This window comes from Calliphora vicina, chromosome 4, assembly GCF_958450345.1.
Source record: "Calliphora vicina chromosome 4, idCalVici1.1, whole genome shotgun sequence".
In the NCBI taxonomy this organism is placed as follows: domain Eukaryota; kingdom Metazoa; phylum Arthropoda; class Insecta; order Diptera; family Calliphoridae; genus Calliphora; species Calliphora vicina.
In genome coordinates, this window is record NC_088783.1 from 41,694,163 (window position 1) to 41,711,470 (window position 17,308).

Consider the following 17,308-nt stretch of genomic DNA (forward strand, 5'->3'; position numbering starts at 1 on the left):
AAAAAATGGAAAAACAAAAATAAATTGTTTTAATTAATTATAATGTAATCATTAATTTCAAAACAAACATGAAAAGAATCAAATATAATTGTATTGATTAAACAATAATAACAACAACAACAACAAAATAATATTGTAATTGTACACTTTCTAAAAACAAACAAAAATTATGAATAAAGTTGCATTCACATTTTTAAAAAAACAACATCAATTTTGTATTTATTTCGCAGTTTAGTTTTATGAAATTACCCGGTCAGAAATACAGAGTTTCTTAAAAAATGCTACGTCCCCTGTTCTCTATATCGCATGTCAGTAACGTTTTTTAACTAATTCACATAATTTGATGTTCTGTAAATCGAACCAGATTATTTAATCGTTTTACTTTCGTGTAAATAAACCTTTTTAACAAAATCGTGCGATTCAATTATTCGTTTTTGAAAATCTGTCGTTTTTGAAATCACTTGATTTACAGAACAGGGGCGTATACCATTTCAACATGCAAAAAGCTAAAAGACGGCCCTGGTTTGCATTTCGAAAAATTGTATAGCAGCATAACACAAAACGTATAGTAATTTGCATGTAACAATATTGCAAACAATAATCGAGGGACGATTTCGCGTTATAATTTCAATGTTGTATGATATTGGTATACCTTGGTTAACGTTGGAACGACGTGGTGCTAATTTCCTCTCGGAAAATCTTCGAGAATTTTTCTACGCAGCTATAAATTTTATTTATAGCTGCGTAGAATTTTAAATTTCCACTTTTTAAAATTTTGTATCGAACTTTTATGCCAAATATATTTTTTCATTTCCCAAAACAAATTCTTAAATATTTTTGGTTTCCTTTTATCCTTTTTGTGACTCTTGGCCATCTATTTTTAATAAAATTCTGTTTGGGGTATCGCCAGTAGAGACCTTCGCCGAATGCCTAAGTGTCGGTTAAGTCGAGCTGCCGAGTCGAGATATATTAAGACATTATGACAATATGACTGATAAGAGACCTTGTGAATTGACCAATTGTAATTTGAAAACGTTTGAACATTTTCTTCACACAACTTTTAAACTTTGTTCAGAATAGTTTTAACTTCTTAAATAAATATAATTTTATATAAAAGAAAATTTCTTGAGAGGATTTTCATCAACAGAATGCGATACCCCAAACAGAATTTTATTAAAAATAGATGGCCAAAAGTCACAAAAAGGGTAAAAGGAAACCAAAAATATTTAAGAATTTGTTTTGGGGAATGAAAAAATATATTTGGCATACAAGTTCGATACAAAATTTTAAAATCTTTATGGATAGGTGGTGGTCGGTCTCTTTTTTGCCAAAAAAAAAATACGAAAACAAAAGACAGCAATATTACTATGAATAAAAATAAAATGAAAAATAAAAATATTTTACTTTTAATAATAAGTTATTCCTGTTTAAATAATACCGTTTAAACAATTGAAAAGACAAAATTAAAAAATATGTTTTTTAATCACACCCTCATCAAATTCCCTTAGAAACTTGCATTAACTCTACATAGTTCAGGGATTTTTGATAAAAAGTAATTTTATTGATTTTTACACCCTCCCACCTTGACATATTAACTTTAAAATCCATTACTGTGTGGTGCGTCAAATATTTCTATTGGGTTTGAATTTTCATAGAGAGTATGTTCTATAAGATTGGAATGAGTATGTCTGGCTGTGCATTGGAAGTTAATCCTTTTTTTCAAATACGCACATACATACACACAAACAACCCATTTTTTCTGTATTGTTACTGCCATTTTATTGATGATGGTAAACAAGTTTTTTGAAAGTTAATACACTGTTAAAAAAGCTCTACCTAAACTTTTTTTTTTTGTTTGACTTTAATATTAAATGGCAAACTATTAAATTTATATGCCAGGATATTCCACAGTTTTCCTGTCTCGACTTATACCTTCGTATAAGAAGCAGGTACTATGAAATTTTGATTACGAGTTTTTAAATAATGGTGCTCCACCAGATTTTCATCAAAAATGTGTTTTATGTGGTCATCCAACAAAGTTTCTTCAATTGAGTTTTGAATGGTTCTCTACCAGGTTTCTCTTTACAAAATATGTATGTACATATATCATAACCTCAAATCAAGGTTATAACAAAACGAACGCATGTGGATTAACATAAACGACTCAAAACTGTAAAAACAGTTATGCGACGGATAAAATTAATACCAATGCGAGGTGAGACGCAGAACTCTCGAAAGCCAAACAACAAAATTCGGCCTGACCGTCCTTAAGAGATAATGACGATGACGAGCGAGTTGTTCCTCAACTCAGATCTGTTCCACGACTGCTACGACCCCTTTCACACTAGGCAATTTAGTTGCGCAAGTCTCTTATGTTTGTTGATGCCAGAGGTAATTTCGGGTTAAGGAGAAGAACATTTTACATGCTGTTTGGAATGGATTCAAGGATGAATCTGGCCAGACACTCATCATGCAGCTCATTTGGGTCCATTCAAAACTGATACCCAAGAAGTAAATAGCATGATACTTATTCGGTATGCGTTGATTCCAAGTTGTACCAACCATGTTCTCAGATGAAGGAATGGATTCAAGGATGAATCTGGGACAAATCCAAGAATACGTGCCTGGTCGACCTCGAGATATCACAGTAGGATTCATTAGTCCATCTGTTCTATGAATGTCTCGCTATCTCATTTAGGGATACCCGGCATTCCTCGACAGTAAATATACTGATATCTCCAGATTTTTGAGTAATTTCCGCCTTAAGAGCGGTAAAGAAGTTAGGTAGCCTGAAGTAGAGTTTTATCCCATAGTCGTCGATAAAGAAATCTCCACCGAAATTACCACTTTTGGAGCCGTCATATATCCTTATGACAACAGGGGGTAAAGTCCGCGCAGCCATATACCACCCATCGACTTTGCTATGAATAATGGTTTTATAGAATGAATGGTTAAATTTTTTTAATTCCGGATTTAGATGAATTAAGCTCTAAGTGATGTAATTCAGTGGAAGATCTGATCACGTAGTATTTCAAACCAAAGTATACATTTTTGGTTTGTAAAGACTTTAAATTATTAAACAGAGTTCCACTTTTTCGTATTGAAAATCCAAAAAAAAATTTAAACATGTGTGAGTTTTTTTTCTAGTTTTCGATATTTGTGTAATTAACTTTTTTATTTCATTCATTTAGTATAGTGATCTTGTTTTTTTTTAATCACAAATTTCGTAAATTCCCATATAATGAACATTTTACTAACTATTTGCACTCGGTGTATTCCTCTTTCCAATTCACGTTAATACACCGCTTTCCAATAAGAACTTATTTACATTTTTTGTGTGGAGACAGAGTGTTGGTGTTCGTGTATATTTTTGTGCAAAATAATATTTTTTTAATTAAAAGAAAACAAAATAAAAATTACTGTTTATAATATTTTTATATAAAACACGTGATAATTAATTAACACCAAAAAAAGAACAAAATAAATTTAATGTATAAAAGTAAAAAATTAAAAAAATATATCATAAAGGAAGGGAGACAAAAACTACAACAAAACACTCTATTTTAAGGCAAACAACAGAGACAAAAAAAACGCTTCTTCAACAACACGTTGTTGTTAAAATTGTATTAAGTTAAACAGTTAAAAGGGAAATTCATTAAACAAATGTTTATATATTTTTTATAAAAATAATTCTCCATATTTTAAAGAAAAAAAGAAGCGAAAAAATCATGTGAAAAATCGATTGGAAGTTGGAAGATATAAAAAGCGTAGAAAAAAATCTGTGGTCATTTCCCATGCCATGTAGATGACATTGGAATTTTCTCACACATTTGTACATACATACACAAAACGTACGTACAGACAGTTTGAAGAAACAAAATATCTCTCTGGCTGTTCAAACAACTAAGAAGAAGAAGAAAAATTGACAATTAAAATGGAAATGTCAAAAAGCGATGTGAAAGCGCAATTTTATTTTTCTGATAGTTTGTGTTTTTTGTTATTGTAACCATTGTAAAGTGACATCAGTGTGGTTGTAAGAAGAAAAACGGAAAGAAAGGCATCGCAAAAGAAGAACGAAAAAGACAAACAAAATAAAAATAGACAAAAAAAAAAGAAATTTGTATATATTTTTTAATTTTCTTAAATAATTTTTGTATGAAATACAAATGAAATAAAGAAAACTTGGATAGAGCAAAAAAAGTGTTGAGCACTTTTTCTGGTTTTCAATGTGGAATAAAAAGAAGAAAACTTTATTACTTGCACCACTTTCATCATTATCGTCGTCTTCTTCGTTGACTTCGCCCTCGCTGTCTTCATCATTGTTGTTACTTCGTAAAAACTTTACGGTTGACTACTTGAAAGTAGCAACAGCAGCTACTACTACCCCAACAGCATTAAACTGCAACAACAATTGTTCCTGATTGCATTTGTGTGTAGTGTGAGTGCGGTGTAAAAAATAATGGAATCTGGTCCCAATGGGATAAAAGTAGAGCCATCATTAGAACAGCAACATTTACAGCATCAGCAACAACATCATCATCAACAATATGCCACAAATTTGCTAGCTCTCAATGGCTCTAACGCCCGCCTTCTTATCGATCATCCATCAACGCTGCTGGTACCGTTGTCACATCACCAACAGCAATTGCAACAATTGCAGCTACAACAACAGCACCAGCAGCAGCAGCAACAATTGCAACAGCATCATTTGCAGCAGCAGCAATTACAACAGCATTTAGCTTCACAGCAGCAGCAGCAACAACAACAGCAGCAGCAAGATCAATTGCAGATACAACAGCAGCAACAACAATTGCAGTTGGCCGCAGCGGTCACCTATCCGCAGCCTTTGTCCCTTAAACAACCACCCCTACCCATTCCCATTAGCAATAATACCGTCGGCGGAACTGCAAGTGTAACTGGAACCGGAACCACCGCGAATAACACAACATCGTTGGGGCCGGCGTCAGTGACCTCGTCCACCTCATCGGCCGTCCGTCATCGTTGGAACGAAAGTCCAGAGGCACGGGCCCGTCGTTTGGCACGCAATGCCGAAAGGATGCGAGAACGACGCAATCGTGAAACCGAAGATGAATATCGCAAGCGGCTGGCACGTAATGCCGAGGCCAATCGAATGCGTCGACAAAATGAAAACGAAATGGAAAGAGCCATGCGTTTAGTACGTAACGCCGCACGGCAGCGTCTGCGTCGCGCCATGGAATCGCCAGATCAAAGGGCAAAACGACTGCTAAAACTTGCCGAACGGATGCGTATGTATCGAGCCAATGAATCACCGGAGCAAAGGAAAATTCGTCTCGCCGAAATGGCAGCCAGAGCCCGGCAGCGTATTGCCAGTGAATCCCCCGAGCAGCGTAAGGAGCGACTGAAAAAACTCAATGAGTATGCGAGAAAGGTCAGAGAAAAGAAAAAAATTATAAAACACGGCGCGGCGCAGACTCCGAATTCGAATCAGAATTCGAATACGACGCAAAGCGCTTCAATAAATTGTAATAATAACGACTCTTTAAATCTAAATCATCAGGCACCACCCTCATCAGGCGGAACAACAACAGCAGGAACTGGAGCTGGAACAAACACGGCCACACCGACCGGAAACGATGAACTATCCCGACAAACTGCCGGCGGCGCCCAAGACGACCAGCAACAACAGCTAACAGCATCATATCAACAAGCTGCCGCCCTGGCAGCCAATCCCATTGAATACTATCAAAACATGTTCATCAATCCAGCCACTTTACGCACAGGCAGTGCTGCCCTCCTCAAGCAGGAACCCCAAACACAGCAGCCTCAATCTCAACAAGCCACCAATAATCAACAGAATCGTTTTGGCACTCCCCAACAACAGTCTGCAGCTGCAAATCTGCTTGAATCGGAAACTTCAAACATTTTTCAGCAACAGCTGTACGATGAGGCCTCCCAAAAGGCCAAGCTGCCAAACGCAGCAGCAGCTAATGTTCCTCATTTCAGCACAATCGCGAGTTCGATAGAATTATATCAGAATAAGTATGCTAAGAAGCCGGAGCTTCAACAGGTTGGTATAGTGTCGAACTAAAAGAGTTTTCCGCTTTTGCAACACGAAAACGAAAACCCTAAATTTATTCGATCACTTTTGATATGTGTGTGTAATGATGTTGATGAATGGAAACATGAAATAGCAAATGATTTCTCTTAAAAAAAAATGGAAAGGAATCTTAATTAACCAATAAACTCAACAAAAAAGATTCACCTTAAAGTCTCAGCCACAAAACGGAATAGTATACACTAATCTTTTACAGCTGATCCGGAAGTGGTTGGGCTTTTAGATTAATTTTTGTTAGTGAGTTTTTTTATTTTAACCACGTACTTGGAGTTTGCGCCATGGTCTTTGACTTTTTGTTTTCTCGTCGACCTTTTTCGTCTAAATATTGTGTTTTTTTCTGTCGATATTAAAAAAAATCTGCGCCCCTCGATTTGCTGACAATTCAAGAATGGGCTCTAGCTGTTATTTCGACGATTAACCTTTAATATGTGAGTGATAAAACATGTTTCTTTCTAATTGTGTTTTTATTTATTTTTTATTTTTATTTTTTCTCTGTTGTAAACCTAAAATACTTACTTACAAAGTTGTTTATATTATAAGAATATTTTTTTAATGATTTCTCCACTTAAAGCTCCTCTAGGAAAATTTCCAAAAAATGTAAGAAAAACAAACAGTAAAATAATAATGTATACGCTTCCACATATCAAAGAAGAGAGTAAAAGGAAGTTTCTAATAAGAATATTTTTTTTATTTAAACGAAATCTATTGAATTTATAATAGATGTTTGCTTGAAAAACAAGAGAGGAAACAAAAATGTTCGACAGTATCGAACACTTACCCGTTCAAAATTTCGTTAAAACTTGGTGGTAGCATGTGTACCAATGGTCATGCAAAATGTAAAGTTGCTCAAACATTTTAAATTCGCTTTGGTTTGTATTTTATCGAGCTTCAAAGTTCAAATTTTATATAAGAATAGTGTAAAATTGTTCAATTTCAATTGAATACATCCTTCGGATTAACTAGCATTTCACTCAAGCGAATTTCGAAATTCTGTAGAACTATAAATTTTGCATGGCCATGGAAAATATATTATTAACCAAATATTATCGAAATGAGAAGAGTGTAAAGATTCAAAAATCAATGTTTTTTATCGAAATTTTTCGTTTCGTCCCTTAAACGAAATCTATTGAATTTATAGATGTTTGCATGAATAAGAAACATTTCAATTACAATACTGTACAATAAATAAATTGTGTTTCTCACTTTAGCTGAATAAAATTACTATTTTGATTCTTCATTTGAAATCATTTGCTATTTGTTGTATGTGTAATTAAGATTTTTCTTTGAAAACAAAAACAACAACAACCAACCACAACATAGTCTAAGAAAAGGACAATGTTTTGTTTCAGACAAACAATGCAGCGAACAGCAGCACCAGCGGCAACAATAACAACAGCGGGTCTGTTGGAGTCCCTACCGGAGGAGGTGGAGGAGGAGGACAAAATGAAAAAAGTGAATCAAAAGTAAAAACCACACATCCACAAATACAAAATCCCCCAACACCACTCTACAATCAATTTCCCTATTTGGCAACATTTCCGGCAGCTGCAGCCAACTCAACGGTGGCTGTAACAACCCCGCCAAATACACCAACCCAAACAGCCGCCTATTATCCTATGTATCATAATGGCTTTCAGCTGGGCATAGCGCCGAATACAGTGCCGCCGCCCTTTACGCCAGTACACTTTTCAACAGCCTCAAATGCCGTTGGATCCACGCCACCAACTAGTGCTGCTGGTAGGAGAAAATAAGTTTTTTTTTAAAAAAAAATAAAACAAAAAAAACTCAAAGGATCATAATGAAAATTTTGCAATTAATTTGTTCTTTGTTTGTTTTTCTTTGAAATCCTGTTTTCTATATTCCTTCCCAACCCCCCTAACCTCACAACCTAACTGACTGCCTCTACAGCCAGCCAACAACAACACGTAATACAGGATTTTCCAAAAGCGGTCCGCGGTCGTCCTAGAAAGCTGTTTAGCTCAATTAAAGATGCAGGTGTAACGTCGCAGGACGATGTACTTCAGCAACAAGAGCAGCAGCAGAAAATGAGTGCTTTGCTAGAACAGGAGATCAATCAAATGCTAGCATCTCCACAGTATGCTCAGCGCCGCGGACGTGGTCAACAATATCAACAGTTAAACACACAATTACAACTACAGCAGCAACAACAACAACAGCAGTTGCAACCTAATCTACTGCAACAACAACAGCTACCAGAACATTCCTCCCCCAACATTATACGCAGCAATGGTAAACTCAAATACGAGAGTGACGATGAGAAACGCAAACGTCTCGACAAAATGGCTGCCCATCAGAGAGCATTACGAGCTAACGAAACTGCCGAACAACGAGTAGTACGTTTACAAAAACTCAGTGAACGAGCCCGTCTCAAACGCGCCGAAATCCGTGCCTCAGAAACGGCCGACGAGAAAAAGGTGCGCCTCTCCCGACAAGCCGAATATGCACGCATGCGTCGCCTCAGAACTCATACACCTCACTTTCGCACTAAAATCGAAGATGGTGGCTCCACCACGCCATCGGGCATCTATGAACAATCACTGGGTGCTTCTACAAACGGTGGTTATGAAAGAAAACCTATTCTTAGTGGCGATATTGGTGGTGGTGGTGGTGGTAGCAGTGTTAGCGGCGGTAGTATATCACAGGAAAGTGCCTCAAATAGTGGGGAACAGCAGCAGCAGCAGCAACAACAACAACAGCAGCAGCAGCAACAGCAACAACAGCAGCAGCAACAACAACAGCAGCAACAATTGTTACAAATGCAACATCAACAAACACAACAACGTATGTTACTTCCAGGTCAAACTCCAAATCTACTTCAAATGAACAACAACCACAATAATAATTTCATAAAAGGCAACAAAGAATACAATAATGGTCAACCGGAAAATAATGACATGTTAAAAATTCTTGAACCCATAATTGTTATGAAAACAAAATAATTAGAACCATATTAAACTCAAGCAAAATACTGTAAGAATGATCATGATGATGATGATGATTGTCGATAAAATGTTATGTAGACTTTAAAAACGAAATTTATCTATTAGTAGGTATTTGCTAATACATTCACTTTTTCTTGTACTCAAACTACGGTTCCTAATCGGAAAGAATTTCCCGGGAAATTACTAGATATAAGTAAAAAGCCCAAGATTATCTCAAATCCAGAAAAATATTTTTTAACCGGATTTTTTTTTAATTTTTTTCACTACACAATTTATTTTCAAATTTTAGACTCAAATTTTTTTTATATTTTTTTATATTTTTTTTTATATTTTTTTTATATTTTTTTTATATTTTTTTATATTTTTTTTTATATTTTCTTTTTTATAATTTTTTTTTATCCAAAAGTGTTCGTTTACTAATAAGGGTAAAGATATAAGATGCGGTACAGCCGCAATAAGAGTTTTGAAAACAAAAACAAAGCAATTAAAATGTTATTTTTTTTTGAGAGAAATCTTATACCCAAACCATTCTTAAGACGAATCGGAAATCGAAAAATGATTTATGAAAACCCTTGTTTTAGTATGAGTAGGGTTTGGGATTTCCGGTACTTTTTTCCCCCGGGTAATGGGATTGAACAAATTCCACTATTTTTTTTATTTACAAGTAAAATAACCATATTTTTATAAAACAAAATTGATATTTTATTTATAAACAAAATTTTAGTGAACATTTTGAGATCATTTATCACTAAACCTAACCTAACCCAAAATATGATCACTTAAATAGGCCGATTTGTATGAAAAAACACGATAACAAGTTTTAAAAATGTTCATGAAGTTTCTCGAACTGGAATTTTCAAATTCAAAATTCTATTATCAGGCACCACAAACTTTTGGAAAATAAATTTTGAGGGATTTTTTTGTTTTTATAGAAAAAGTGAATGTTCTAATAGCTTACATTAACTATGTTATTAGTTGTCAGAAGTCTACATTCTAAAAATAATAGAGTAAAATCAAATCAGAAAACACATAGTTATAAAGACCATACATACATCAACAGATCTATTCAGAATAAAATCTACATACATGCAATCATTTAATGCAATATATATCCTTTCTCACACATACAAAACTATAAAATGTAGTTACAAAACAAAAAAATATATTATTGAAAAAACCTTAAAATTATTCTCAAAAATAATAAAAATAAATAAAAAAAAATTTGTTAAGAGTAAAACCAAGACCTATAAAAACACACCATATAAAATAAAACACCATAAATAATTGAAAAAAAGCAAAAAAAAAATAATTAATAAAAATAGAACACATAGACACAAAACATCATAATAATCCTAACTATTAATAAAAAAAACAATACATTATAAGTACATACATACTACATATAACAATTAGATGCAGTAGTAATACAAACATACATAATATGTACGTACGTATTTTAATAATAATTTAACAACAAATATTTAAATAAATAATTAACACTAATTTTGTAGTATAAAAATAATCTATGACAAAAATGAAAAAAAAAAATAAATTAATACAATTTGTAGTTACACATATTAGATTATGTTAATTATAATTTTTCCTTTTCGTTAATTTTTTTTATGAAAACTCATACATATATTTTGTTTTTATATTTTCAAAATTTAATTTGTTTTATTTTTTTATATATACTATTTTTTATCAATTAATTGATGTATGTAGAAAGTATACATATTGTAGTAAGCAAAAAACAATTTATACATATATATAGTATATTTATAAATACATATAAATAATAAAACATCAAAAAACATATTATAATAATGTCCTAAGATTGTAAAACTATTATAAAAATAACTATTAAGCTAATATTACTGTGTAATAACAAAATAATAATAATAATAATAAACAAATAAAAACATAAAATTAATATACATAACATATACATAAAACTATATATATAAATAATAAATATACATGCATATATATATATTTAAAGAAATAATGAACAACATTATGATATATACAATACAATATATACATATATATTCATAATTTAATATACTGTATACATTATAAAACATATTATATGTATGATTTAAAAACTAAAAAAAAGAAACGTAATAATAAAGTCAATAATTTTTTAAAGTAGTAAAACAAAAATGCTATTTTTTTCAATATTCAAATATTTTATTGTTAAAAATACATACCTAGGTATAACAAATAAAGAAACTGGCTGACAATCCTATAGTAGTTGTTACCAAAACGAATCAGGAATGGAAAATTAAATGTTTGTTCGGTATCAAGATAATATTCAAATTGTATTCAGAGTACTAAAAAAGCAGCGATGTTAAATGTAGTTTATAGAAAATACTGTTATACACAAAATTGTCTATAGAAAATATAATTATACACAAACTTTTCTATAGACAATACTGTTAAACACAAAGTTGTCTAGATATAATACTGTTATACACATTTTTTTTATAGAAAACATATTGTTATACACAAAATTATTTATAGAAAACACTGTTATACACAAACTCCTCTTATATAGAAAACACTGTTATACACACATTTTTCTATTGTTTGTTATCTGCAGAATTTTCTATAGAGAACTGTCACAAGATTAACACGAACGGACACGCATTCTGATGATGTATATACTGAGTCCAAATTTAGTACAGTAGTTTTGACTTAGCTGCCTTTCACTTCAGAGTATTTTGCATATAAGTGAACAAAATTTGTGTTTTATACGAGTAGTGTATAATTTTTTTGTCATTTCGAAATAATTGAGTTTAAAATTTTTGTGTTAGTAGACAAAGTATACCAAGTAGTCCGACTCTCAATTTTTTAAAATTACTCTCTCACATATATGGGTACCGTGTGAGTTCAGAGAAATGTTAACCAATGAAATGTCTTGAAATGTTAACTTTTAAATTTTGATAAAAATAACGTTTTTTTACACATTATTACACTAACACATGTTATTCTTTATTTTTTTAAAACACTTTTTGCACATTTTCTTTGTTAAAACGTTTCTATTTTGCACAAATCAAGAAAAAATATTTTTGGAATTTCTGACATGTAATTTTTTGTTATTGTAGAATTTAAATTATAGGACAGAGTTCCAATTTTTGGTATTGAAAATTCATACAAATTAAAATTTAAAACATTTTTATAGAACTCTGTTGCCTGGATAAAATTTAAAAGGTACCAACACATGTGTAATTTTGTTACTAACACATGTATAGAGTTAGGTACCTTTTCACTAATACATGCTTATAGTTAGGTACTGCTGTCAAAGAGTTGGACTACTTGTTATACTTTGTTAGTAGACATAGACAACAACTACACCATTTCCAATTGTATTTCAGAAGTTTCTAATTGTATTTCAGAAATTTCCAATTGAATTTCAGAAATTTCTAATTATATTTCAGAAAATTCCAATTCAATTTCAGAAATTTCCATTTATATTTCAGAAATTTCCATTTATATTTCAGAAATTTCCAATTATATTTCAGAAATTTCTAATTATATTTCAGAATTTTCTAATTATATTTCAGAATTTTCCATTTATATTTCAGAAATTTCTAATTGTATTTCAGAAATTTCCAATTGTATTTCAGAATTTTCCAATTGTATTTCAGAAATTTCCATTTGTATTTCAGAATTTTTATTTTATACTTAAAAAGTTTCCAATTGTATTTCAGAATTTTCCAATTGTATTTCAGAAATATCCATTTGTATTTCAGAAAATTCTAATAGCAATACCAATGGATATTTCTGAAATACAAATAGAAAATTCTGAAATACAATTGGAAAATTCTGAAATACAATTGGAAACTTTTTAAGTATAAAATAAAAATTCTGAAATACAAATGGAAATTTCTGAAATACAATTGGAAAATTCTGAAATACAATTGGAAATTTCTGAAATACAATTAGAAATTTCTGAAATATAAATGGAAAATTCTGAAATATAATTAGAAAATTCTGAAATATAATTAGAAATTTCTGAAATATAATTGGAAATTTCTGAAATATAAATGGAAATTTCTGAAATATAAATGGAAATTTCTGAAATTGAATTGGAATTTTCTGAAATATAATTAGAAATTTCTGAAATTCAATTGGAAATTTCTGAAATACAATTAGAAACTTCTGAAATACAATTGGAAATGGTGTAGTTAGGTAACTGAGAGCCAAAAACCTAAGTCTGTTGTCAAAAATCTAATTCATGAGAATGTATTGCATGTATTTTGTTATTGTATCACCCGTATGTGTGAAAAGGGAGTAATTTTTCCATATATATTACTCTCTCCTTCCGTTCTATGTGTTTATTCTATGTTAGTAGACATCTAGAACAAAAGTAATATTTCAATTGATCTTTTGACCCACTTTGTGGAAGTAGAATTTCACCAAATTTTGACCACATATAGAATCAGTTATGTAGATTCTTATTATGCAAAAATAATGGTGTATATGCTTATACACTATGCTTATACACAATATATGGGGAAAGTTCTATTGGATAGTAATTCAGACACAATTTTTCAACAAAATCGGTAGAAAACTCTCTTGGCCAAGCAGGTGTTTTTTTCTCATCCATGTGCGTAACTTATTACCTATTATTCTTACAAAATGTGTCCCAAATCATTCGAAAAAAAAAAATTTAAATTTTTTCCGAAATCATTTTTGACTTTTTTTTTTCAAAATGGGCCTTTTTTCTCAAAAGAAAGCTAAGCAGCCCAATTATGAATAAAAAATTCCGCGGGAGTTTTTTCCCATTGAATTTGAATAGGAAAAATTAGAAAAGGGAAAAAACTCCCGGGGAATTTTTATTCATAATTGGGCGGAAGGTCTTTTCCTTGAAGACCTTTTTGGTCGCTTAGTGGGATGCGAGTGGAATATCTATTATAATAAATATTTTTGACCAAAAACCTCTTAAAGGAATAGACATAAGCTTTCATTTAAAAAAAAATTTAAAAATAGTTTTTTGAGTTTGCCAAAAACATCAAAAAATTTATATCTTGAGTTACAAAACATTTATTTTGATATATACATATCACACTCGCATCTCACTAAGCGACCAAAAATGTGGATACCAACATTTTTAAGAGATTGATGCTCGTTAAAATGATTTTCGGAAGCGGGACTTATATCGGAGCTATGACTAATTATGTACCGATCATCATAAAATTACTTGACATGACTTCCGTATACATATGTATGTATATAAAACATATTTGTAGCGAAATTTGAATTGATTAACTTTTAATTTTTCGGCCTGGGTAGACTTTTCGGTGGAAATGCCCATATGTATAAGTTTGAATAAACTTAAAATTATATTTAGAGTTTAATCTTTTATTATTTTAAAAAGCTTTGAAATTTAAAATTGATTTCGTGGAAAATTTATGGAAAAAGGAAGAAGTGCCTAAAAACAACAGTAAGAAATTAGTATACAGTTGATGGATAACGCTCCATTTAATATTACCAAAATCCGAAAATAAAAAGTTAATATTTTCTTGGTCCTCCATTCAGCTTAATTACAGCCTCTAGTCGACTTTTAATGGAGTTTACAAGGTATTCAGTTATATCTTTAGTAATTTCCTGCTTAAATTCTCCACAATATTTCTGGGATAATGTAATGTTTGGGTCAAAATCGAGAGGTAAGGTGTGGAGAAAAACAAATAGTGAGCTATTTCCACAAAACCTTAGTGCTACCCTAAAACAAGGCGGTGGGTCTTTGATAGTGTGGGGCTGTATGTCAGCTGGAGGACCTGGCAAACATGTATTCATTGAGAGTACAATGAACAGTCGAGACTGCTTACAAATTTTAAAGTACAATTTGAAAGTAAGTTCTGAACATGTAGGTATTGTAACTCCATGGATCTTTCTGCATTACTGAACATCTTGTAAACTCCATTAAAAGGCGACTAGAAGCCGTAATTATCAGCAAATAAAAACAAGTAAGTTACAGTAGTAAATTAAGTTACACAAGGTTTCAATATATTTTATTTTGATTCAATATTTGCATAATCAACAATATTTTAATATAATTCTCAAACTAGTGAATGGTAAATCGATTACGATTATGGTCGAAAATCGATTTTCAGGGTTTAAAAACGATTATTCCGTGATCGATTATATACTCCTATTTTTATGCTGAAATCGATTTTTGATAACGATTAATCGAAATAGAAATAAAATTCCGGAATTTTTAGTATTGTCTACGTTTTTGCTTTCATTAAAATTTGCAATATATTCATCTTCAGCTGACATCGGAAAATATTCATGGAGCACCTCATTTTTTAATGCGACATTTTTTTAACCTTAAGAAATTTTTATAAAAAGTGCTACGAAATTTGTTCCATAAAATTGTTGTCAAATGTTTGCCGTTACGGTTTAAATGAGCATCTCAACATAAAGGAGTTATAATACTCTTCCAAAATATGATTTAAATACGTAATTATAGCGTATATGGGTCATTTACTGTAGTTCCCAAAAATGCAGGTTGATTATTAAAAAATCGATTATTGGGTTCAATTAATCGACTGTAAAAATCGAAATGAAAATAGTTGATCGAAAAGTCGAAAATCGATTATTAGCTTTTCATACCATTCACTATCTCAAACTAAAATAACATTATTGGTTTCTTGTTCTTCATTTATAGATTTAAAAAAATGCTGAAAATACAAACACTCCATTCCATTGATACGGAATATTCTGCGGACTCGATTGAGTGGTGTCCGCATCCTGACTATAATAACTACTTTGTTTGTGGCACCTACCAATTGGAAGAAAACCAAGAAGGGAGTTCCACTGCAACACCGCCATGTCGTCGCAAGGGTCGTATATATTTATATAAATTTGATCGTATTACGAAATCCCTCAATGAATTGGATCGTTTAGAAACAGCTGCCATACTTGACATGAAGTGGTTGAAAGGTAGTGGCAATGAATTGCCACTGTTGGCCACCGCTAATGCTTTGGGACAAATTGATGTGTATGCATTGGAAAATGTAAAATTAAAACATCTTCATTCACTCGATTTGAGCACGGAACATGATAATCTGTTGGCTTTATCTTTAGATTGGGGCCAAATTGCTGACAATTTAACACCAGAAAACTCTACAAATCACATATTAGTTTCGGACTCCAAAGGTGGTATCAGTCTGTTGTCATGGACCAATGAAAGATCACTGACAAAAGTACGTACTTGGCCTGCACATAATTTCGAAGCTTGGATATGTGCCTTCGACAAATGGGATAAAAACCGTGTTTACACCGGTGGCGATGATACGTTTCTACATGGCTACGATCTTCGTATGGAATCCCGAGTTTTACTCAATAAATCTCATATGGCGGGTGTTACATGTCTATTGAGTCATCCAAAACGTGAACATATTCTATTGACAGGTAGTTATGATGAAAATTTACGTATTTTTGATACACGTTCGATGAAACAACCCATGAGTGAAATTAATCTATCTGGTGGCATATGGCGTTTGAAATCACATCCTTTACAACAAAATACGATATTGGCCGCTTGTATGTACCACAACTTTAGTGTAGTTGACTTGCATGAGCTGGTTTCACCAAAATTAGTTGGTGAATATTTCGAACACAAAAGTATTTGTTATGGAGCCGATTGGTGTTTGAACAGCGATGAAAATGAAGAAGCCCTCTATATGGCTACATGTTCATTTTATGACCATAAACTTTGTGTTGCTAGTGTGGAAAAAATTTAATACAAATGTTTTATTTGAAATTGTTACTTATTTGTTGTTGCTAAAATTATTTCTTAGTGGTTTTCAGGAACCGAGTCTGAAACTTTTTAAATCTGCTTTTATAATTTTTTGCAATAAAAACACAATTTTCATAAAAATTCAAATGTTGTTTCCAATATATGAGGTTTATAAGCCAGTACATGGCAATGAGATTATCTGCTTCCTATCATGGCCCTAATGTATATAAATATGTACAACTGTTTTTAACTTTACTAGGCTCCATGATTGCGTATCTAAATAGATAAAGGTATACAGTTCCCTAACAAAGATTGAAAGTCTAAATACGGGAACAATTTAGAAAAGTTTTTCAAATTGTTTCAAACAATTGGTAATTTTAAACTTATTCAGGTATGTATGTATGTGATGAAAATCGGTTTCAAAAACGAAATTATTTGAAAACTAAAATCTACAATACCTTACCACTTTAAAAATTACTTGCAAAGCACCACAAAGTA

At 31.7% G+C, this 17,308-nt stretch overlaps 2 protein-coding genes across 3 annotated transcripts in view; both read left to right on the top strand.

Moving 5' to 3' along the window:
• LOC135959002 (diphthine methyltransferase) overlaps positions 1-16,951 on the top strand; it is a 28,620-nt gene extending 11,669 nt beyond the window's left edge. The window contains exon 2 of the mRNA XM_065509985.1: positions 15,737-16,951. Within this exon, the coding sequence (XP_065366057.1) occupies positions 15,747-16,814 (1,068 nt within the window). The 5' untranslated portion in view covers positions 15,737-15,746 and the 3' untranslated portion in view covers positions 16,815-16,951. The remainder of the gene's footprint in view (positions 1-15,736) is intronic.
• On the top strand, positions 3,309-11,223 carry LOC135959001 (ras-interacting protein RIP3). Of its 2 annotated transcripts, XM_065509983.1 has the most exons (4): positions 3,309-5,410; positions 5,540-6,049; positions 7,447-7,834; positions 8,006-11,223. In XM_065509983.1, exons 1-4 carry the CDS (start codon positions 4,460-4,462, stop codon positions 9,055-9,057), a joined length of 2,901 nt encoding a protein of 966 aa, XP_065366055.1. In that variant the 5' UTR covers positions 3,309-4,459; the 3' UTR covers positions 9,058-11,223. The 2 variants fall into 2 exon arrangements, with proteins under 2 accessions (XP_065366055.1, XP_065366054.1); XM_065509982.1 differs by having other exon boundaries at positions 3,309-6,049.
• Positions 16,952-17,308: the final 357 nt, after the last annotated feature.

Excerpts from the sequence above, each read along its gene's own strand:
- LOC135959001 (XM_065509982.1), top strand. The coding sequence starts at position 4,460 with ATGGAATCTGGTCCCAATGGGATAAAAGTAGAGCCATCATTAGAACAG. Across the intron at positions 6,050-7,446 it reads AGAAGCCGGAGCTTCAACAG|ACAAACAATGCAGCGAACAG; the intron begins GTTGGTATAGTG and ends GTTTTGTTTCAG. Across the intron at positions 7,835-8,005 it reads GCCACCAACTAGTGCTGCTG|CCAGCCAACAACAACACGTA; the intron begins GTAGGAGAAAAT and ends CTGCCTCTACAG.